The sequence below is a fragment of the Callospermophilus lateralis genome, chromosome 7 (assembly GCF_048772815.1).
Source record: "Callospermophilus lateralis isolate mCalLat2 chromosome 7, mCalLat2.hap1, whole genome shotgun sequence".
NCBI lineage: Eukaryota > Metazoa > Chordata > Mammalia > Rodentia > Sciuridae > Callospermophilus > Callospermophilus lateralis.
The window spans coordinates 2,659,995-2,683,642 of record NC_135311.1 but is presented as its reverse complement, the minus strand read 5'-3'; the positions used below and the strand labels follow the sequence as shown (position 1 = coordinate 2,683,642).

Sequence of the window (23,648 nt, the reverse complement as noted above, 5' to 3'; positions counted from 1 at the left end):
GAGGCTGAGGCAGGAGGACTGCAAGTTTGAGGCCAACCTCAGCAATTTAGTGAGGCTCTGAGCAATTTAGCGAGACACTGTCTAAAAATCAAAAATCAAAGGACTGGGGATGTAGCCCAGTGGTAAAGTGCCTGGGCTCAATCCTAGACACCAAAAAGAAAGGAAGAAAGAAGGAAGGAAGAAAAGATGAAAGGAAGGGAAAGAGGAAGGAAACAACAAAAAACATGTTCCCAATGAGAGGGGGTTGCATAGACTTGCTGCCTAAAATCAGGTTTTGCCCTGGGGCTTACCCTACTCAATGAAATGAGGCAGAACAGGTGTTGTTGACAGATTACTAGACCTAAGGCTTATTCTGGTTTTGGTTGTCAGTTATTCTAGGAAGTACATTGTATATTATATTTAATTCTATGTAAATGAATCTCCTGGAGGGCAAGTAAACCAACAGTCAGCTTAATCAATTCACTCTGGATGAAATTAAAATAATAGAAGAGTGGTAGGGTACTAGCCTAACATGCACGAAGGTGTTCAATCCCTAGCACTACCAACAAAAACAAAAACAGAAAATTTAAATAATAGAACCAAAACTCTATGACTATATGTAAAAGAAAAAAAACAACCACACTATGGAACATTAAATCATGAACTAAAAGAGAAGTCTTAGAAATGGAAAATAAAAGTTATTTCAATGAAAATTCAATCAAAAGAATAAACTCCAGAATGGAAACAGTTGGATAGAGTCAATAATCTGAAAGACAGGAGCTGGGGCTGGGGCTCAAGTGGTAGAGCACTTGCCTAGCAGGCGTGAGACACTGGGTTTGATTCTCAGCACCACATTAAAAAAATAAAATAAGGATATTGTGTCCACCTAAAACCAAAAAATAAATATTTTAAAAAATAATAATCTGAAAGACAATACTGAGGCATTCACCCAGAAACAGCTCACAGAAATAAAAAGAAAATTCTATGAAAATGCAAGGAAGAGAGATGAAAGAGATTTTGAGGCTCCAAAATACATTTGAGAGGTTATTTTGAAGACAAGAACTGAATGGAATGTTGGAGAAAAAAAATATATGAAAAGATATTGGTTGAGGATTTCCAGATATGGTAAAACGTCCCAAGATATCCAATCAAGAATACCCAACAGAAGGTAAATAAAGAAGCCCACAACCAGACCCAGGAGAAAGAAAAATCACAAAAACTACCAGAGTTAACAACAGAGGTTATAAAAATATATTAAAGAGAAATGAAAATAAATAGAAATGTAAACAACAACAACAAAAAAATAGACGTTGGGGCTGGACTGTACCTCAGTGGTATAGTGCTTGCCTAGCACATGTGAGGCACTAGGTTCGATCCTCAGCACCACATAAAAATAATTAAATAAAATAAATACATTGTGTCCATCTACAAAAAAAAAAAAAAAAAACACAAAACAAAATCAGAGGTATGATTATTACAATGAGCTTTTATTTGCAACAATAGGTACCAGAAGACATTGAAGACATATCTTCAAATAGCTGGAGATAAGTAGCTGGAAATTTATAATCAGCTAAATTTATTTTCAAGAATGAGAGTAAACAAATATTTTATAAAGATATATAAAGATTAAGGGGTGGGCTGGGTTTGTGACTCAGTGGTAGAGTGCGTGCCTAGCATGTGTGAGGCATTGGTTCAATTCTCAGCACTGCATATAAATAAATAAAATAAAGGTCCATCAACATCAACAACTAAATCATATATATATATATATATATATATATATATGACTAAGTGAATTTACCACTGAAGGATGTTTCCAGTTAAGGATATTTGCCACTTAGGATAAAAACATCTTATAAAAGATACTTTTCAGGCTGAGGTTGTGGCTCAGTGGTAGAGTACTTGCCTAGCATGTACGAGGCCCTGGGTTCGGCGATTCTCAGCACCACATTAAAAAAAAAGTAAGTAAAACAAAGATATTGTGTCCATCTACAACTAAAAATAAATAAATAAATAAATAAATAAAAAATAAAAGAAACTTTTCAATAAACAACAGTTTCCAGAAAGAAACTTTTTAGCATGTTAAGGAGAAATTCATAATTTATACCACAAGATAATATTAATAATCATCAAAGCACTTAAAAGCAAAAATTATGATTAATAAGTAATTTTAGCAGTTATATTGAATATATTCATTCATTTTTGTGCTTCTAGACAGATCCATATTTCGTATAATGACTTGTAAAATGCTATTTTCATTATTGAACAGTTATTTGTCCAGGATGCAGTATAATTGTGTTCTCTTTCCTTGTATTTTAGAATGAAGAGGCAGCACGGCGACTCATCTGGGAAAAGAATCTCAAGTTTGTTACGCTTCACAATCTGGAGCATTCAATGGGAATGCATTCATATGATCTAGGCATGAACCACTTGGGAGATATGGTAAGTAAATTACAAATAACCCTACTTTCATGTCCAGGTAAGCAGAATTTCTATCTCTCCAAAAGCAATTTGAAGGTAAACAGCCACAAAGGTGAGTGTAGCCAGTGCTGCAGGTGCAGTTCGGTGGGAGAGCTCTTGCCCAGCATTCATGAGTCCTTGCTTCCATCTCTAACCCTGCAAGTAAAAAAAAAAAAAAAAAAAGGCAAGAGAATATAGCTACATCCATTCCAAGTGTGAAAACAGTAGAATTTACTGTAACCACATCCTTGTTTAGAGGAATTTTAAACTTACAGTCTTCAATGGATTTTTTTTTTCTAAGAATTTAACCTTTATTTTTTATTTATTTGTATTTCATGTGATGCTGAGGATGGAACCCAGTGCCTCACACATGCTAGGCAAGCGCTCTATCCTAGCCCCACTATTTTTTTTTTTTTTAATGGATTCTAGAAAGCATTTTCTAAAGATTATTCAGTCTTTTATAGTAACTTAACATATTTATGAAAGTCTAAATTGGCTAATATGATCCCTTGCTTTCTTTTTAAAAAAATTTTTTTTTTATAATATTTGTTTTTTAGTTTTTGGCGGACACAACATTTTTATTTGTATGTGGTGCTGAGGATCGAACCTGGGCCGCACGCATTCGAACCTGGGCAAGCGCTCTACCGCTTGAGCCACATCCCCAGCCCCCTGATCCCTTGCTTTCTTAGTGGGAGCATGTGAGAACTTAGTGTCATAAATAATCTCTTGTTAGGCTTTTATTTTTTAGATTTTGTAGGGCTGTGGACTAAACCCAGGGTCCTGTGCATACTAAGCAGGCACTCGACTACTGAGCCACCTCCATAGCCCTCCCTTAGTTTATTTTTTCTTTTCTTTCTTTCTTTTTTTTTTTTTTTGTACCAGGGATTGAATTCAGGGGAATTTAACCACTGAGGCACATCCACAGCCCTCTTTTGTATTTTTTATTTAGAGACAGGGTCTCACTGAGTTGCTTAGTGCCTTGCTGTGCTGAGGCTGGCTGTGAACTTGCAATCCTCCTGTCTCAGCCTGCCCAGCGGCTAGGATGACAGGCGCGTGCTTTTGCACCCAGCTCTCCACTAGTTTTTATCTCCTTTTTTACCCTAGGAAACTACCATTTGGGTCAGAATTAAGAATCGCAATACTTTTTGGAAGGAATCCCCCTTGTAGACCAAATTCCTACTTAACTGCAGGAATTTCCTTTGTAATTTTCCTTTCTCACAAGGAAAACCAAATTTGGCCTGCTTTTTAAACAGCATTTTTATAAAATTATGTCTTAGTTTGAACCAAACATCTGACTCCGTGTAACTTCTAGTTTTTACCATTTTCTTTCTCTTCTTCCCAATGCAAGTGCTTAGCTAACTGGGATGCTAATGTAAAGAGCAAGACCAAAAACCCAGATAATTCACTCTACTAGCCAACAGTACCTAAGTTGGTCACTACCATTATGATCTTTCCTCAGTTTGAGAATATATTCACATTTACAGTTTATAGGGTATTAAAAAGAAGAATTAAGTAAAGGGGACATATGTTTGCTTTGTAGACCAGTGAAGAAGTGATGTCTTTAATGAGTTCCCTGAAGATTCCCAGTAATTGGCACAGAAATGGCACTTACAAGTCAAACCCTAATCAGAAATTGCCAGAGTCTTTCGACTGGAGAGAGAAGGGGTGTGTTACTGAAGTCAAATCCCAGGTGAGTTTTACTATCCCAGCCTCTGCCCCTCAAGAGAGCTCTCTCTTTCTGTCTAGCTGCACAATCTGGCAGTGACTCTCCAAAGTCTCTTATGTGTCTTTCCAATTGTTTCTGTACTTGTTTCCCCAACTAAATTTTAAGCCCCCGAAGGCAAGGGTCACTTACTGTACTCTATTTGTTGTCCCCACAGCTCTTCGAACACAGTGGTAATATAGCTACCTTAGACAAAAACTATGAACTATGTCATTAGATTTATCAAACAAACTTTTAGTGCTCATGACATTCATTGATTGCACTAGACCCACCATCAAGCCATTTGCTTGAGAGTCACCAGGAGTGTGAGAAAACCCTGACCAAGAAGTTTCACTCTCCACCTAACTTCTGAGTTTCAGGGTTGAAGGTGAGGAAAGAACTAGAGTTAGACTGACCTACAGATTGTACAGTCAAGTTAATTCAAAGCTAGGTTTGCATTGTTAAAATAAGACATCTGTGTTTTATTAAATTGATGTTCCTATGTTGTATTTTCCATGAGTTTTTTTTTTTTTTTTTAAACCTACAAAAATCCTAAGTTAGTCATAGGTAACTACGGGTAGAACACGTGTTCACCTTAGAAGTTAGGGTAAAGGAGAAGAAACAGCATTCTAAGCAGCTGCCTGAGCTTGTAACAAATAAAGAAAGTAAAAGGTACTACTCGTATTCTTTCCCACTCATATATTTTTCTTTCAACTAGTTTTGGGTTTCTTACTCAAATTTCTCTAAAAACAGAAGTTTGGGAAAACCCATGACCTACATTTTTAGGTATTAACTCTGACTATGAGCTGCTTTCCCTGGGTGCTTGCATTTTAATGACCAAATTTTCTTTAACCCAAAGCAATTTCAATCTGTTCTATTGCATAGACATCAAGGAGGGAGGGGAGAAGAAAAGAGAGAGGGAAAGAGGAGAGGGAGAGAGAGAGAGAGAAACACAAGCAATTGTGATGGAACTCTGTATCCTCTATACCTTCTGTTAACTAAAGCAGATTTGTGGTTTTCTGTTCATACCTCCCTAAAAAATAGCTCCTGAAAACATTTCTAAGGATAATAATGTAAAATGTTTACCTAGTATTAAACGTCTTGCTTTCAGGAATTATTTGGCAGGAGGGAGGGTACCCTAAGGCAAAAAAATCATTAAGTCTCTCAAAATCACTTAACTGGGCTGGGCTTATAGCTCAGTGGTGTAGAGCCCTTTCCTGGGATGGGTGAGGCTGTGGTTCGATCCTCAGCACCACATAAAAACAACAAACAAATAAATAAAATAATGGTTAAATTCTTTTTAAAAAATCACTTTATTATGGACCTCTAACCCCCTTCTTCATAGGTAAAGACAGGTGAGATCTGGCACATGCTCAGTGAATATTAATTCTTAATAATTTGATTATGCCCATTATGTTCTTAGCTCAGCCATTTGTAAGTCTCCATCAAGGTTGGATCTTATCTAGAGGACAATCAAATATTTTGCTTTCATTTCCATTGTCTAAGAGAGAAGGAAAGTAAAGTAGGGGATTCCTTCTTGGGAACTATTGACAGAGCTAACCTAACTTGGAGTTGCCCAATTTTTGTTATGGAGGCCATCTATCAGGAGCCGCTCTGGAAATACTCGCCCTTAAGTCCTGAGCGAGAGATACTGAACAGTGCCCTGCAATAACTTGGGCTTTCCCTCCACTGGGATAATGAGGCGTGGCTCCAGAGTAGGTGTCACCCAGTGGGGATGAGTCACACTCACCTGCTCCTTTGTAATCCTACCCCTTTGCCCTTTTGGGGATAGGGCACCTCCCCTTGTGCGTCCCTATATAAGAATAAAGAATTCCAGTAGCTCTTTTTCCATGGACCCCTAAGGTCGGAGAGCTGTCCCAGATTTTGAAAAGGCACTTCTGTGTGTTTGCGTGCTTTCTTCACCATTTTCTTAAATAATTGGAATAGTCAGATCTGTGAACCCAGCACAGGTTGCCGGCTAGGATAGATGGCAATAGCCATCCTTACTGTCTATTAATGCGGTGTGTCATTGTCTCTGTTTTAGGGTTCCTGTGGTGCTTGCTGGGCTTTCAGTGCTGTGGGAGCCCTAGAAGCACAAGTGAAGATGAAAACAGGAAATCTGGTCTCTCTCAGTGCCCAGAATCTGGTGGATTGTTCAACTGAAAAATACGAGAATAAAGGCTGCAATGGTGGCTTCATGACGAGGGCTTTCCAATACATCATTGATAACAACGGCATTGAATCAGAAGCTTCCTATCCCTACAAGGCCATGGTGTGTCACAGGCAAACTCTGATTGCTGCCCCATGGCCTCATATTATTTGTGTACTGGCTACACCACCAAGCCAACTGATGGAGAAGCAGTGTGGGTGTAAAAGAAAGAGAACTCCAATCGGGAACCCTCCAGTTCTCAAGACTTCTCTTTCTTATGCAATAACCTTTTTTTTGTTGTTTGTTTTTTTAAAGAGGCACTGGGAATCAAACCCAGGACCTTGTACTATATCCCCATCCTTTATGCAGCAGTCTTTTAAATTTATTAGTTGCATAATGTTTATTAAACAAACAAGTAGCATTCATACTTAAACACAGACTTTAAGCATACCATCCTTAAAATTCTTTGTGTATCTGCCTAATATTTAAACTTTCTTGTTCTGCAGCCTACCATATTCAACCTTATTCTCTCAAACCATAACCAGATCATTCTTCTACCTACTAAGAAACTCAATAATGTTCTGTTTTCTTGCAAGTTTGTTACATATATTGTTAAATAAGTCATGTGCTTATTGCAGAACATTTAAAAAAGAGAAATATCACTCAAAAACCTCCCTATCTTAACTACTATTATTTTGGTTTATTTCTCTCAAGCTCTTTTCCTGTGAAGCACCTAAAATATAGTTGCATGTACCACAACCATGAATTCATAATCTCCATTTTCCTACTTAAAATATACTGTTTTCCATATTATATGATCTTCTAAACCATCATTTTAACTGCAAATCATTTTGCACATATTATATCATCAAAAAGACTTTAAGGTTTCAATCTAAAGTTTATGATATGGTATTACCCTACAATACACCTCAGAGTATGAGGAGACATTGCCTGGCAAGTTTTGCATGTATGAAGATGTTCACAATTTAAAACCATAGAATAATTCTATATTACCTCTGTCACAGGTGAAATCTGGAACCATTAGGACTCAGACAATTTATATTTTCTTTCTTTAAAAATTAGAGGGTGTCTTAGACACTTGAAAAGGTTAAAGTGAGGGGCTGGGGATGTGGCTCAAGTGGTAGCATGCTTGCCTAGCATGCGTGAGGCACTGGGTTCGATTCTCTGCATCACATAAAAATAAAATAAAGATATTGTGTCCACCAAAAAAGTAAAAAAATAAATATTTTTTTAAAAAAGGTTAAATTGAGCAAAGAAAACATATTTCACAGGACATAGGTGGATTACTGTAATTCTAGCAACTTGGGAGGCTGAGGCAGGAAGATCTCAAGTTCAAAGCCAGCCTCAGCAATTTAGCAAGGTCTTAAGCAACTTAGCCAGATCCTGTCTCAAAATTAAAAAACAAAAAGGGCTAGGAACATAACTCTGCAGTATAGTTCCATGGGTTCAGTGCTACAGATTGCGGGGAGGGGGGGAGAAAGAAAGGCAAAGAAAATATTTGAAAACCAGACTTAGAATATTAGTGATTTATAAAGAAAGTCAAAATATACTATTTATTTGAATTATCCTTTTTTTTTTTTTTTTTTTTGCAGGATGGAAAGTGCCAATATGACTCAAAAAATCGTGCGGCCACGTGTTCAAGGTACACGGAACTTCCCTTTGGTGATGAAGATGTCCTGAAAGAAGCTGTGGCCAGTAAAGGACCTGTGTCTGTTGCTATAGATGCAAGTCATCCTTCTTTCTTCCTCTACAAAAGTGGTAAAAACAGATATTTTATCCTCTTGTTTTATGCTGCCCTGTACTATAAGATTATTCTTCCCCATCTCTCCCCCTCTGAGTATTTAGATAGCTTAAACAAAATCTTCATTTCATATAACCTTCTTGTATCTACTTCTAATATACTTATTAAAGCTTATTAACACTATAAGACAGGTACTATACTAAATCATTTAGATATATTATTTTATTTAAATCTTCAAAATAACTCAAACTTACAGATGAAAAAAAATCACTCTAGAGGGGTTAATTTGCTTAAAGTCACATAACTTGAAAGTGATTGAACTAGGACTAAAAATTATGCAACAAATTCAGCAAAGTTGCAGGAAACAAAGTCAACATACAAAAATCAGTTGCTCTTTTATATATCAAATAGCCAATTATCTGAACTAGAAATCAAGAAAGCAATCCCATTTACAATAATTACCAAAAAAAACCCTATGAATAAGTTTAGCTTAAGAAGGGAAAGATCTCTATAATGAAAATAAAACTGATGAAATAAATGGAAGAGAACACACACACACACACACACACAGGAAGGCTATCCCGTGTTCCCAGGTTCACTGGAGAAATCAATATAGCTAAAATGTCCATACTACCCAAAATGAGCTATAATTTAATGCAATTTCTATCAAAATACCAAAGCCATTTTTCTTTTCTTTTTTTTAAAGAGAGAGTGAGAGAGGCGAGAGAGAGAGAGAGAGAATTTTTAATATTTATTTTTTAGTTATGGGCGGATACAATATCTTTGTTTGTACGTGGTGCTGAGGATCAAACCTGGGCCACACGCATGCCAGGCGAGTGCACTACCGCTTGAGCCACATCCCCAGCCCCCAAAAAGCCATTTTTCAATAACTAGAAAAAAAAATCCTAAAATTTGTATGGAACCATGAAATACTCAGAATAGCCAAAGCCGTCTTAAGCAAAAAGAACAAAGCAGGAGGCATTATACAACCTGGCTTCAAAATAAACTACAAAACTATAATAAACAAAACAGCATGGTATTGGCTTAAAAACAGACACATTGACCACTGGAACAGAATAGAGATCCTACAGTAAACCCACACATCCACAGTCAACTGATTCTTGACAAAGGTGCTAAGAACAAACAGAGAAAAGACAGTCTTCTCAATAATGGTGTTGGGAAACTGGATATATATGCAGAGGATATCCTATGAAATGAGACCCCTACCTCTAATGGGTTACAAAAGTCAACTTAAAATGAACTAAAGACTTAAGCAGCTTGAGACCTGAAACTACTAGAAGAAAGCATAGGAAGAATGCCTGTGGACACTGGAATTGGCCAATAGTTTTTGGACAAGACTTCACAAGCACAAGGGTAAAAAAAAAAGCTAAAGTAGACAAGTAGGGTTTCATCAAACTAAAAAGTTTCTGCTCAGCAAAGCTGAGTGAAATCAACAGAGTGGGAAGATGACCTACAAAATGGGAAAAAAAATATATGAAAACTTTAAACTGATAAGGGGTTAATATTCAGAATATGTAAGGACCTTAAACAACTCAATAGTATATAAACAACCTGATTTCAAAATGGGCAATCCAAGCTGGGCCCAGGGGTGCATTCTCATCACCCCAGCTATTTGGGAGGCTGAAGATTGCTTGAACCTACAAGTTTAAGACCAAGATAGACAAAGGAATATCTCAAAGGAATGGGGGGTTGAGGGTTGGAACCACAGACCTAAATAGACAAATAGCCAACCAGTATGTGAAAAAAAAAAAAAAAGTTCAACATCACTAATCATCAAGGAAATGCAAATCAAAACTGCATGAAATACCTCCTTGCTCCTGTAAGAAAGGTTATTACCAAAAAGACAAAATATAACAAGTGCTGATGAAGATATGGAGAAATGGAAATCCTGTATACTCTTTGGTGGGAATATAAATTAATACAGTTGCTAGGTATGGTGGCACAAGCCTGTAATCCCAGTGGCTCAGGAGGCTGAGGGCAGGAGAATCCAGCCAACCTCAGCAATTCAGGGAGGCCCTAAGTAACTCAGTAAGACACTGTCTCTAAATAAAATATTTAAAAAGGACTGGGATATGGCTCAGTGGTTAAGTGCCCCTGGGTTCAATACTTGGTACTGGAAAAAAAATTAATACAGTCATTATTGAAAACAGTATGGTAGTTCCTTAAAATCAAAACTACCATATAACATATGATCCAGCAATACCATTACTGGATATATATTCAAAGGAAATGAGATCAGTATGTTGAAGAGATATCGGCACTCCCATGTTTATTGCAGCACTATTCACAATAGACAAGAAATGGAAACAACCTAGGTGTCCATCAACTGATGAATGGATTAAGAAAATGTGGTACATATATATAACATGGAATGCTATTCAGCCATAAAAAAAGAATGAAATCTGGACATTTACAACAACATGAATGGAACTGAATATCATTATGCTAAGTGAAATAAATCACACACAGAAAGACAGGTACCACTTGACCCCACTCATGTGGAATATAAAAAAGTTGATCTCATATCAGTTGAGAATAGAATGGTGGTTATCAGGGACTAGAAAGAGCTGGAAGTGAGAGGGATGGTGATAAGTTGATCCAAGGGTACTAAGTTATAGTTAAAAGGAGTGTGCTATTGCACATAAGTAACACGTTAAGATAATGATAATGTTTATTTGATTATTATTACAAAAGCACGTGTTTCTCATTCTGGGATTTTTCATAAGTACAATATTTAAATAAACAAGTGATTTTTCTCAAAAAAAAGATAATGATGTTTAAAAAAAGGTAATGATAATGTAGTGTATATTTCAAAAACATAGAAGAAAAGAATTGGAATGTTTTCACCATAAAGAAATGATAAATGGGGCTGGGGTTGTGGCTCAGTGGTAGAGAGATAGCCTAGCACATGTGAGGCCCTGGGTTTGATCCTCAGCACCACATAAAAATAAATAAACAAATAAAATGAAAGTATTGTGTCCAACTACAACTAAAAAATAAATATTTTTTAAAAACTTCTTTAAAAAAGAAATGATAAATGTTTGAGGAGACAGATATGTTAACTATCACATGGTTGCCCATAAATATGTACTATTTTGTTTTATGTATCAGTTAAAAACAAATCTAAATTTTAAAAAATAAAGGATTTCAGGGCTGAGGTTGTGGCTCAGTGGTAAAGTGCTCGCCTAGCATGGGTGAAGCCCTGGGTTCCATCCTTAGCACCACATAAAAATGAATAAATAAAATAAAGGTATTGTGTCCAACTACAACTAAAAAATAAATAAATATTTTTTTAAAAATAAAGGATTTCAACAACAACAACAAGTACTCAACTTCATTCCTAAGCCTGTGCATTTAACCCCTGTAGAGACTTTGCAATGTAGGTATAGCACAGCAGTGTATAAGGAGGGCACCTAACACTATTTTTTAAGTTAATACTTAAAAAAATACACAATTATACAAAACTGAATAACATATTTTCTGAGTATCCACTAAAGGTAGAACATTGTATAATGTTCATTATATATAACATTGTATAATGTTCTGAAATCCATCCAAATATATAAATATATATTTTTTAAAAAATATATAATTATATAAATAAAATATATGATATTGAGATATATATATAATTTTGTGTGTGTGTGGTGCTGGGGATTGAACCCAGGGCCTTATGCATGTGAGGCAAGCACTCTACCAACTGAGTAAATATATTTTAAATCTCACTTTGAAGAACATAAAAAATCAGAACATCACATTTAATAAAGAATGAAAATGTATGAAGCAATTTAGGCATATACATACAAAGAAATACAATAACCATATATAAGTTTTAAATAATTAGACAAAGGTGCTGGCTTATCAGAGGTTTCTGAGGGAAATATGGATTGGTGCCAAACTTGGCAAGAACTCTGACAAATACAGCACTGATGGCAAAGAGTGGTGAGCTCTACGTAGCTGAAGCATGAGAATATATATTCCTGATATCTTAATGAATCCTGCCATATATCCAGAGGAGTCTAATAAAAATAATAGAATTTTCAAATGCACTTTATTATCATATATCATTCACTATCTTTCCCTACCCATACTTTATTTGCAGGTGTCTACTATGACTCATCCTGTACTCAGAATGTGAATCATGGTGTACTAGTGGTTGGCTATGGTAACCTTAATGGGAAAGACTATTGGCTTGTGAAAAACAGGTAATGTATTTCACATTAATATATTTAATTAAATCAGGAATTCAAGGGAGCCTCAATAAATGTGCTCTTACGATTATGATGATAATCATGATACTTATAATGATGAATATTTATAGCTTCTTACAAAGTGACATTCTGAATTACTCAGTGCCCCTATTTCTCCACTTACTGTCTTGCCTTCATCTCTGTTTTCATCATTTACCTTCTACAATGCTAGAGCTCCACCATCTGCCCATTACTCTTCTTATTCTACATTTTTCTACGTCATTGCGACCTTAAACATAATCTATAAGCTGATGGCTTCTCTGTCTCTAGCTCTAGCTCTGACATCCACCCAGAACTTCAGACTTATCTAGTTATATACACTTTTCCTATATTTTAGTCTCTCCAAACTCAACCTGCCTAAGAACTCAGTACCTTCTCCACCATACTATTCTCTCCAGAATTTCCCATATCAGTAAATGGCAACATCACACAATACAGTCACTTAATAAGATGCTATGGAACCATCCTAGAGCCTTCCAGTTCCAATCAAGCAACAAGTCAAACTGATTTTACCTGGCACCTATCCTTGGTTCTGTCTCCTCTCTTCTTCTATTACTCCTCTAGTTCAGACATCTCCTACCTGGACTACTGCTGCAGCCTTCTAACTCACCTCCTTTACTTGTAAACCTGTCTTTCTTACTGCTGCCAAACTGATTTTAGGTAGGAGTCTGCACTTATAGTGCTTCTACTTAGTACTATTCAATGTAAAATTAATGTTTCCTGCATAATGAAAAGTCTTCCATGTTGTAATCCTTACCTGTCTCGCCAGTCTCAAATCCTGGCATTTATTGTCCCATACTTTCCACTCCAGTTACATTGAACGATTTACAGTTATAATCTCCATTCTACCATTTTATCCTTCACATCTTCATGTCTTCTTCTTTATTCTTTCTTTGCCTTCAAAAGCAGCTCAGGCATTATCTGTTCCAGAAAATCTTTGAATCTTTGTGCCGAGTAAAATGTCTTTCTTCTATGCTGACCAAATGTCCTATGACTAGTGAGTCACAGCATGCGGTACATTATGTGTACACTTCCTGTCATTCCGGTATTCTGTATATGCCTTTGGGGTAGAGATTATGTCTTGTCTTTTATCCTCCGTACAGTATGAGCAGCACCTAATGGCCCCTCAATACACATATTAAAATTACATCTATATAATTCATAAACAAAAGGAATATGACTTTTAGAAGGGTAAAATGGGAGGAATATGAAGAGTTAAGACTCACACATACTCAAAGCATCTTCTTAAATTATATTCCTACGGTTGCCATAACAAAGTACCACAAATTGAGTGACTTTTTAAAAATTTTTTTTAAGTTGTTGTTGGGACACATGCCTTTATTTTATTTATTTTTATGTGGTGCTGAGGATCGAACTCAGTGCCTCGCATATGCTAGGCGGGTGCTCTATCTCTGAGCCACAACCCCAGCCCCAAATTGAGTGTCTTAAAAAACAAAAGTTTAGGCCAGTCACAGTGGCATACACCTGTAATACCACCATCTTGGGAGGCTGAGGCAGGAAGATTGCAAGTTCAAAGCCAGCCTCAGCAATTTAGTGAGACCCTAAGCAACTCAGTGAGACCCTGTCTCTAAATAAAATACAAAAAAGGGCTAAGAATGGTCTCAGTGGTTTAGTGTCCCTGGATTCAATCCCTGGTACCCAAAACAAAACAAAATAAAAAACAAACCCACAAGAATTTATGTCTTCCAGTTCTAAAGGACAGATGTCAGAGATAAAGATATCATCAGGGTTAGGTTTATGATCATAAGGTTTATGAGGAAGAAAATGTTCACAGGCACAAAAAGAATACTATATAATTGTAGTTATATGTGAGATCTAAAAAAGTCAAACTCATAGAAATAGAGGGCAGGACAGTGGTTGCCAGGAGATAGGGATGGGGAATATGAGGAGATGTTGACCAAAAGGTACAGACTTTCAGTTATAACATGAAAAAGTTCTGGGGATCTAATGTACAGCATAGGTGGAAATAGATGTGTTGCTTAATTTGATTATGATAATCATTGCACAAGGTATACATACATCAAATCATCACATTGTACATCCTGAATATATAATATTTGTTAATTAAATATATTTTTGCGGGGGATGGGGGATTGAACTCAGGGGCACTCGACCCCTGAGCCACACACATCCCCAGACCTTTTTTGTATTTTATTTAGAGACAGGTCTCTGAGTTGCTTAGCACCTCGCCATTGGTGAGGCTGGCTTTGAACTTGCTATCCTCCTGTCTCAGCCTCCTGAGCTGCTGGGATTACAGGTGTGCACCACTGTGCCTCATTATATATTTTAATTTTTAAAAGAATGCTTGGGGCTGGGGTTGTGGCTCAGCGGCAGAGTGCTCACCTAGCACTTGTGAGACCCTGGGTTCGATCCTCAGCACCACATATAAATAAATAAATTAAATAAAGGTAGTGTGTCCAACTACAACTAAAAAATAAATATTTTTTAAAAATGCTCCACACCTTTCCTCTAGCTTCTGAAGGTTTGCTGGTTTTGGTTTTCCTTGGCCTACAGAAGCATCAGTCTGATTTCTGCCTCCAATTTCACATGACATTCCCCCTGTTTGCTATGTCTAATATTCCCTTTTTATTTTATTTATTTTCCATTTTTATTACTATTGTTATTATTATTATGGCCTCAAACTTGAAATCCTACTGCATCAGCCTCCTGAGCTGCTGAATCCAGCAGGAACCACTGAATCCAGCTCAATTTTCCCTTTTCAGAAGACATCAGTTGGACAGGGATAACCTAATAACCTCCTCTTAATTTAACTAATGGCATCTATAAAGAAGGCCACATTTTGAGGTACTAACATGAATTTTCAGGGAACACGATTCTATCCATCACACTTCTCTACTCTTTCCTGGAAGTACATAGTCTACAACTTCCAAACAAACAAACAACAAGATGTTTTCTTACCTTTTTCATGCTGTGGCACACCCAGAAGCCCTGATCGCTGCTCAGCTTGAGTGTACACCAGTAAGACCTTTCCCCCCCAAGTAGTAGGGGTGCTTTACCACTGAGCTGCATCCCTAGTCCTTTAAATTTTTTTTCAAATGTTTTTTTTAGTTGTTGATAGGCCTTTATTTTATTTATTTATATGTGGTGCTGAGAATCGAATCTAGTGCCTCACACATAGTAGGGAGCACACTATCACTGAGCTATAACCCCAGCCCCTGAATTTTTTTTTTTTTTTTAAATTTTGAGACAGGGTCTCCCTAACTTGAAGAGGCTGCCTCAAACTCTCAATCCTCCTACCTCACTCCACCCTACCTCACAGTAGCTGGGATACAGGCATGAGCCACCAGTCCTGGCCATATTGATAACTTTGTTAAATGAAACAATATTTTCTCACATTCTTGTGGACTCCCTAAGTAAATGTTATAAATTCCCTTCTCTCTTGAAGCTGTTCTTCTTGAAGTTTATCTATATCTTTTAGTATTGAAATTTGTAACCTGTTCCCTGCCCTCATCCATTCAACAAGTGTTTATTAAGCATCTATGCGGGGCACATGCCTGTAATCACAAGGGCGCGGGAGGCTGAGGCAAGAGGATCATGAGTTCAAAGCCAGCCTCAGTAAAACGAGGTACTAAGCAACCATAATCTATTAAGAGTCAAAAAATAGGTGCATGTATAAACCACTGCAATAGAATGTAGCAAATGTTAAAACAGGGGTGTGCATAGGTTGCTAAGGAAGCATAAAAGAAGAGTAGTTAGACTAGCCTAGATAATCAGGCAAGGCCTTGTACCTAGGTTATTTGAGTACATATTGAGGGACAGAAGGAGTTGAACAAGTGCAAAATGGCAATCAGAGCAGAGAAAGCTAAATGTGCAAGAGAAGAGCAGAGAGGAAAAAGTACATGAGTGAGGGCAGCTGCATGTACTATTCTAAAGGCTGTAATATTAGGTGCCTGTTAGAGAGATGCAATATACACAGGGACCAAAAAATGAAAAGTCCACAGCTCTTGCTCGCAATATGTCCCAGAAAAGATTGAATGTACACAAGAATTCTAGGCTCCCTAAAGGATGTGCTTGAACTAATCCTCTTAGATCATCAAAATTGTTCTTATTCATCTCTTAAAAGATTGAATTTTGTTCATTCCCAATTAATAAAATAACTGGTAAGGACTGAAATGAACATTTGGAGCACACCTTGTATAGTCTTAAAGGTAAGAATCTGTCCTCAGGCTTGACACAGTGGCACATACCTATCATTCCAGCCATCGTAGAGGATGAGGCAGGAGGATTGCCCAATTCAAAGCTAGCCTCAGCTACTTAGTGAGACCCTACACAACTTAGTGAGACCCTGTCTCAAAGAGTAAAAAGTGCTGTGGATGTGACTCAGTGGTACAGCAGCCCTGGGTTCAATCCCCAGTGCAGCCCCCAAAAGTCTAGTAGACACATAAACCAGTAATATAGTTGTTTGCTATCATCACAATTGTATGTGCTATATAATTTGTGTTTGTGGAGGGGGTGACGGGTTTGCTGGTGATCAATCCCAGGGCTTCATACATGCTAGGTAAATGCTCTACCACTGAGCTAAATTCCCAGTCCTGTGCTATGTTTTCATACAAGTGGCAGTATAGCAGAATTGTTTACACCAGCATCACCACACACACACATAATGCCTAGTGCTATAACATTATGACAGCTACAACATCACTGGTGATGGAATTTTGCAGCTCCATTATAATCTTATTTGACACTTTGTATACGTGATCCATTGCTCACTAAAATGTTTTTATGCAGCATATGACTGAAACAATATCTGTAACTTCAGTTTTCACTACCAGAATTCAGGTTCAAACTCAGCTCAGAAAAAGTGATTTATTTGACCTAGTTTTTAAGGCAGCAAATACTAACAAAAAATATGAATTATAAGAGATCCTGAATGTTCTGGTCTCAATTTCCTTCCCTGTACTACTTCACTTGCAGGGATAACACAGGGATAGGGATGGTACAGTTAGAGTTGCCTTTACAATAAAACAACTCTAGATCTGAACCTCGGCTTCATAATTAACCATCTGTGTTACTTTTGACAAGTGATAATACCTCACAGGATGATGACTGAGTGCTGTAACTAGGGCACAGATAAAAACATAAAATAGAGAAAATACCTATGTATTGGGGAAGCAGCAAGAAATTTAGTTGAAAGGAAAATTGGATATCTTCAGTGAAAGAGTGGAGGGAAAGAAAAGGCCAAAAAGTTGGTTTGGGGCCAAGTTGTGAATAGCAGAGGATAGCAAAATGAGAAACTTCAATTTCGTAGGCAAAGGGAAGCTATTGCAAACTTTTTGCGCAGGGATTCAGAAGAAGATTGTGATTTTTACACGTGGCGGAGAGAAGAAGTGCTGCTTTATTGCTGGAAATCAAGCAGCATAATTTAAAGGGACTGTGCTTTCAGAGGTTTTAAATATTCTTTGTGTCAGTCCTCACTGGACACTTTTCGGGTCTTATTTCTATCTCTGCATCATATGATACAGTAGCCTACTCCACTTCACTTCTCTCTTGGCTTTAAGACATCATTATGTCCTGATTTTTTGGTCTCTTGGTCATTCCTTCTCAACTACTTTCATAGGCTTCTTTTTTCCCTTCTTGTTCTTCCTTTTACTTATTCGTTATGCTCTCCTTAAAAACCTCTAATGATTTTGCACAAAAAACCTTTTACACTAAAATTCAAACCCCATTTTCACTGCTTATAAAGGAATGTATTGTTCAGTATCTATCTGATAAGCAAAAGCAATAACAATAAGCTCTTGCCAAGATATTATTAATATTAATAACCATTTATTGACTGCTTACTCTGTGCCAGACAGGTTAGAATATATTTTTGTTCACACATGACAATTTTTAAATTGGTATCTTTATGTCAAGCTGCAAAAAAAAAAAAAAAGTTTAAATCCTCTACATCCATGTAACCAAAAAGTGAGTGAACCATTGGTTTTCTCTAACCATTAGCTGGCTTATGAATTCTCTCTGTAAATCTTTAACTTAGGCAACAAAATTCTGATTAAACAAGCGTCAGGGAGCTCACCTTCTCACAGGGTAACATATCATTTTTTATAGCTTTACCTATGATAAAGTCTTATCTCACATCCGCTTCCAGATCAAAAAGCTCTTTCAGAACTGCACTGTTTATCATTTACTTTAGAATCCCCTGACCTGACATTTTCACAGTAGTTACTCAAAAGTATTTCTTAAAAAGCTATTCTCCAGGGGCTGAGGCTGAGCTCAGTGGTAAAGTGCCTGCCTCGCGTGTGTGAGGCTCTGGGTTCAACCCTCAGCTCCACATAAAAATAAATAAAGATATTGTGTGTTCATCTACAACTAAATAAATATTTTTTAAAAAGATATTCTCCAGATGAATTTTAATTTGTTAGAAAATCATCATCCATGATCCTACTATGCAAATTTAGAGATTGGTTATAAAGGATAATACCACTTTTTCCCTATAGAAGGTAAACGTCCATTTTTTCCTTAAGTATTAAGTCTATTCAACACTATAGAACTAAAGCCTTCCAAACTGTCATTTGAAAATTGCCTGCATCTCTGGGGAAATTATTATGTTATTTCATTCAAATTGTCTTATAGCTTTTCACATATAATTATTTTAGAATAAAAACAACCCAAAAGATAAAAAGTTGATATATGATTTTGATTTTTTTCATTTGTAATTTTGTGTCGTTTCTTTTTCTAAAGCTGGGGCCTCCACTTTGGTGAACAAGGATATATTCGGATGGCAAGAAATAGTAAAAATCATTGTGGGATTGCCAGTTATTGCTCTTACCCAGAAATTTAGAGGATCTCTTCATTTTATAACAAGTCAAGAAGATGAAATACTTTCTCTTAATTTTACCTGCTGTAGAAATAAAGATGAAATATATCAACATCAATATATATTTACCATTACTAATTAGAAAATATAGTTTTGCTTTCACTTTATAAAGCTTTGCCTATTTCTGAAAAAAGCTTGCAAAGTAAATGAATAATGTACCATAGATGTCACTGTATTAGAATTGGTCCACCAAGGACAATCTGAGAAGTTTGTCCTTGTTTTATTTTGCACTCTTTATTTTTTTCTTTCAATAGCCTTTTGTAACTTGGTGGTCTAAAAGAGCTTAATAAATCTATTTCAAATTTCTATGACTGCATCATTTTATTTATTTATTTTATTTTTTAACACGAGATCTCAATATGTTGCCTAGGCTGTCTTCAAACTCATGGGTTCAAGTGATCTTCCTAAGTAGTTGCTACTATAGGCATGTGCCACTGTGCCTGGCTTCACTATATATCATACTTTTAAAGTGATTCTTAGCTAACTATAATATTCTATCATGGAAATGTTAGTTGTGGTATGCTGGTGATGGGCTATAATAACTTCCATAGAAGAGAATATTAGGTTACAAATATCCTGAGGGCTCAAATTATTATCTCTGTACATAACAGGATTCAATAATTTTTTTAAAATAAAATGATATTAAAGACAAATACTTAAAAGATAGTCTGTTTTTAAGCACTTCAGATGATCAACAATTTAATTTACTAATTCAAATTATTTTTACCTAGTCATCAATAAGCCGACCAAGACCATCTTTTGGCAAATAATTGAGTCAATGTGAAAAAAAATAACTAAATTGCATTTCCTTAAAATTATTCCATCATTTGTATTTTTTTTTAATATTTATTTTTCAGTTATCCGCGGACATAACATCTCTGTTTGTATGTGGTGCTGAGGATCGAACCCGGGCCGCACACATGCCAGGCGAGCGCGCTACCACTTGAGCCACATCCCCAGCCCAAATTTTTTAATTTTATTTTTTTGGTGGTGCTGGGGATTGAACCCAGGGCCTTGTGAATATAAGGCAAGCACTCTACCAACTGAGCTACAACCCCAGCCCCCTCATTTGTATTTTTTAAAAAATAATTTTGGCTATAGATGAACACAGTATCTTTATTTATTTTTTATGTGGTGCTGAGAATCAAACCCAGTGCCTCACACATGCTAGGCAAGCGCTCTACCACTGAGCCACAACCCCAGCCCCTCCATCATTTGTATTTTTATCTAAGTTGATGAATCTTCTTCACAACTGCTCTAGATTAATAGGTGGGTTCTGAACAGGCAGCAGAGTCTGGCTAAGTTTCTTATGGCCCCGAAAAGCTGCAGAGGCTGGCCTTGAACTTGCAATTTTCCTTCCTCGGCCTCCCCAGTCACTGATTTACAGGCATGTACTACGTACTCAGTTCTTCCTTTAAATTTTTGAAACACTTCCACTTTAGGCACATTGAAAGTATCATTCTCTTTGTCCAAAATACTCCTGCCACTATCTCTCTAACTTTCTCCATCTTCCTTAATAACTCCTTCTCATCCTCTAGCTGTAACTCAAGTGGAATTTCCTTAGAGAAGTCTTTCATGACTCACCTTCCCATCTAAAGTTAGTTTTTCTACCTCTGACTTTCTCAATGAATCAGTGCTTTATTTTTTTCCATACACCTATCGGGTTTAACTACTTATGTATTTATGTCTTATTTATATAACATTGATCCCCTTCAATGTAAACCCAATGGGAACAGATTGTAAACCCAATGGGAACAAAAACCATGAGTCTTTTTTTTACCACCTTGTACCTAGAACACAGCATAGTGCCTGCTTTAAAGTATTCACTTGCTGTGGAGGGGATACAGTTCAGTGGTAGAGTGCTTGCCTTTGTTAGAGCCCCAACATCACACACATAAAAAAAGTAGTCAACCACTATTAATTCAAACAATGCAAATCAATGACCAGTATATTATGAGTGTTAGAAGTCAAAATATGTCCTAATAATTCTTCATAATAATGAAAAAATCTAAATATTAGATACCATTTTAAAATTCCTTTTAAAATTTAAAGGAAAGCATTATGCAAAACTTTTTTCTTGGGCTGGGCATGTAGCTCAGTAGTAAAGTGCTCACACCTCAAGTATGCACAGTGCTCTGGGTTTGCTTAGCATAGTGAAAAATAAATAAATGATATAAAATAAAAATTTGTCTCTCCTTGTGCTTCTCTCTTCCCGGTCCCTAGGAAGCCTGTACTTTGATCTGGATTCTTTACCTTTCCTTTCTGCTTCACTAAGATAAAGATAACTAATGAGGTTGCTTAAATAAAATAGTAAGTGAAAATTATATAATAGTCAAGTCACTATCAGTTCTTGAATGTTTTTAAAATTTAACTACTTTTTAGTATAGCTACTATATTCACATGGCTCAAAAATTAAAAGTATATAATAGTTAATTCTCATTATTTGCACTAGTCATGTTCTAGAAAATCACCATGAACACTGAATTAACAAATACTGAATTATTACTTCAAGGAATAACACAGGGCTAGGTTCTTATGAGTCTCTAGTCACCATATTTTCACCAACTGTATCAATATCCAAATTTATTTTGTGTGTTTCTCTTTAAAACAATTATTTAATATATATTGTTGATTCATTAACATTGAATTCACACTCAAATGCTCTGTAACTCATGCCTAAAGGAAACTTATTTAACACATATAATTTCTCTGTAAGGCACATCACAACCTTACAGTTAGGAAAACTACACAGCACAAAATGATCTCTTTTTTTTTTGGTACTGGGGACTGAACTCAGAGGCATTCAACCAGTGAGCCACATCCTCAGCCCTATTTTGTATTTTATTTAGAGACAGGGTCTCACTGAGTTGCTTAGCCCTCGCCATTGCTGAGGCTGGCTTTGAACTCTTGATCCTCCTGCCTCAGCCTTACACAGCAAAATCACACACGTATGAAGCATGAAACACAAAGAAGCAAAAGGTGTGGCACTAACTAGCACTCAGAAAAGATGCTTGTTTACAATGAGAGCTAAAACAAGAAGGGCAGAGTGTAACCAGGCTCAACCTCATGTTTTTGCTATTCTGAACATGTCTGCAAGCTGAAAAAGCCCTATTGAACTTATCACTAATTTGGGGTTTACAAATAAATTTAGTAAGTGGGTAAATTCACAAATATGAGATTTGTGAATAATAAGGATTGTTGTGTGTGTGTTGTGTGTGTGCATGCATGTGTACATAAAAGAAAGTGAAAAATCTCTATCCCACTAATTTCCCTTATAGGCTCAGATGCCTAATCCTTAGAAGTAACCACTGCTATTAGTATTTGTATATATTTCTACAATTTTTTATGTATATACAAGCAAATTTTAAAATGTTAAACACTAATTTCAAATAGCAAATGAGAAGTTGAGTTGACTCATAGTTTACAGATGCATGTGTATCTTGGCAGTACTTGCATAAAACAACTAAGAATTTACTGATTTCTATACAACAAAAATGTTATGTTCAATGTTTCTCCTTTGCCAGCAAAGCAAATCTTTTTGCTTTTTCTCAAAAAAAGAAACGCTATGTTGGATACAGTGCCTAGAAGCCTTTATTAAAAAACTCAAGAAGCACATTGAACATGTACTATGATTAATACTATGTATAATGGACAGTTGTTTACTGCATGATGTAAGCTTATTATAAGTTTTTTGCATGATGTCACAATCTATTAACCAATATTTTAAAAATCAGTAACATTTTTGAATGAACAATAATTGTTTTGTCTGTTTCTTCTGGAATTCATCTTCAGGTTTCCAATATATACACATTGCCATTTTTTGACTCTTGATTTTATATGGTACCTATAGACTTATTCTATAATTGAAGGTTCAGATCTCTTGCACTAATACCACTCAGTTTTCCACTCTCATCTTCAAAAGTACAGTTAATGATATAGAAATCAGTAGATAGTGATTGCATTGTTATGATTCTATGAATGATGGCTGAACTGTTTTTCCTTTTTCTATAGTTATTAATGAAAACTATAAATAAATTTAATATGCAGCACTATATCTTAAATTTTATATGACATCTTTAGATGGTGTAGTGGCCCCCTCTGCTAACACTGAAGTTTGTGGTGATCTTGGGAAAACAAATTTTCCTAAATCTGTTTTATTATTTTTAAAGTAAAAGTTTGATCCCTATCTTGGAGGGTTGTATAGAACAAAAGAGTAAAGGAAGGAAGGAAGAAAGAAAGGGGAGAGGGAGGGAGGAAAAAGGAATGAAGGAAAGAGGAAAATAAGTTAGGGGCAATACTGTTGTAGGGACAAACAAGGCAAAGCACCAAAGACAGCAGGAAACAGTTTTATTTGGCTGCAGCCAGGTTCAGAGGGCACAGCTTTTGCTGTAATCAATCAATCCCCTGAACCCCGAGTTCAGGGAGTTTCAGAATTTAATACCCAGTGTGTAATGGAGGGGCTCAGAAAT

At 36.3% G+C, this 23,648-nt stretch overlaps 1 protein-coding gene and 1 non-coding gene across 3 annotated transcripts in view; one reads left to right on the top strand and one right to left on the bottom strand.

Moving 5' to 3' along the window:
- Ctss (cathepsin S) overlaps positions 1-19,485 on the top strand; it is a 28,056-nt gene extending 8,571 nt beyond the window's left edge. For both annotated transcript variants that reach the window (XM_076861216.1, XM_076861215.1), the window contains 6 exons: positions 2,299-2,421; positions 3,980-4,129; positions 6,186-6,413; positions 7,904-8,069; positions 12,176-12,278; positions 19,044-19,485. In XM_076861216.1, the coding sequence (XP_076717331.1) occupies positions 2,299-2,421; positions 3,980-4,129; positions 6,186-6,413; positions 7,904-8,069; positions 12,176-12,278; positions 19,044-19,143 (870 nt within the window). In that variant the 3' untranslated portion in view covers positions 19,144-19,485. The remainder of the gene's footprint in view (positions 1-2,298; positions 2,422-3,979; positions 4,130-6,185; positions 6,414-7,903; positions 8,070-12,175; positions 12,279-19,043) is intronic.
- A 679-nt stretch (positions 19,486-20,164) lies between these two features.
- On the bottom strand, positions 20,165-20,237 carry Trnai-uau (transfer RNA isoleucine (anticodon UAU)). Its single transcript has one exon. It is a non-coding gene; the product is annotated as a tRNA-Ile (tRNA).
- Positions 20,238-23,648: the final 3,411 nt, after the last annotated feature.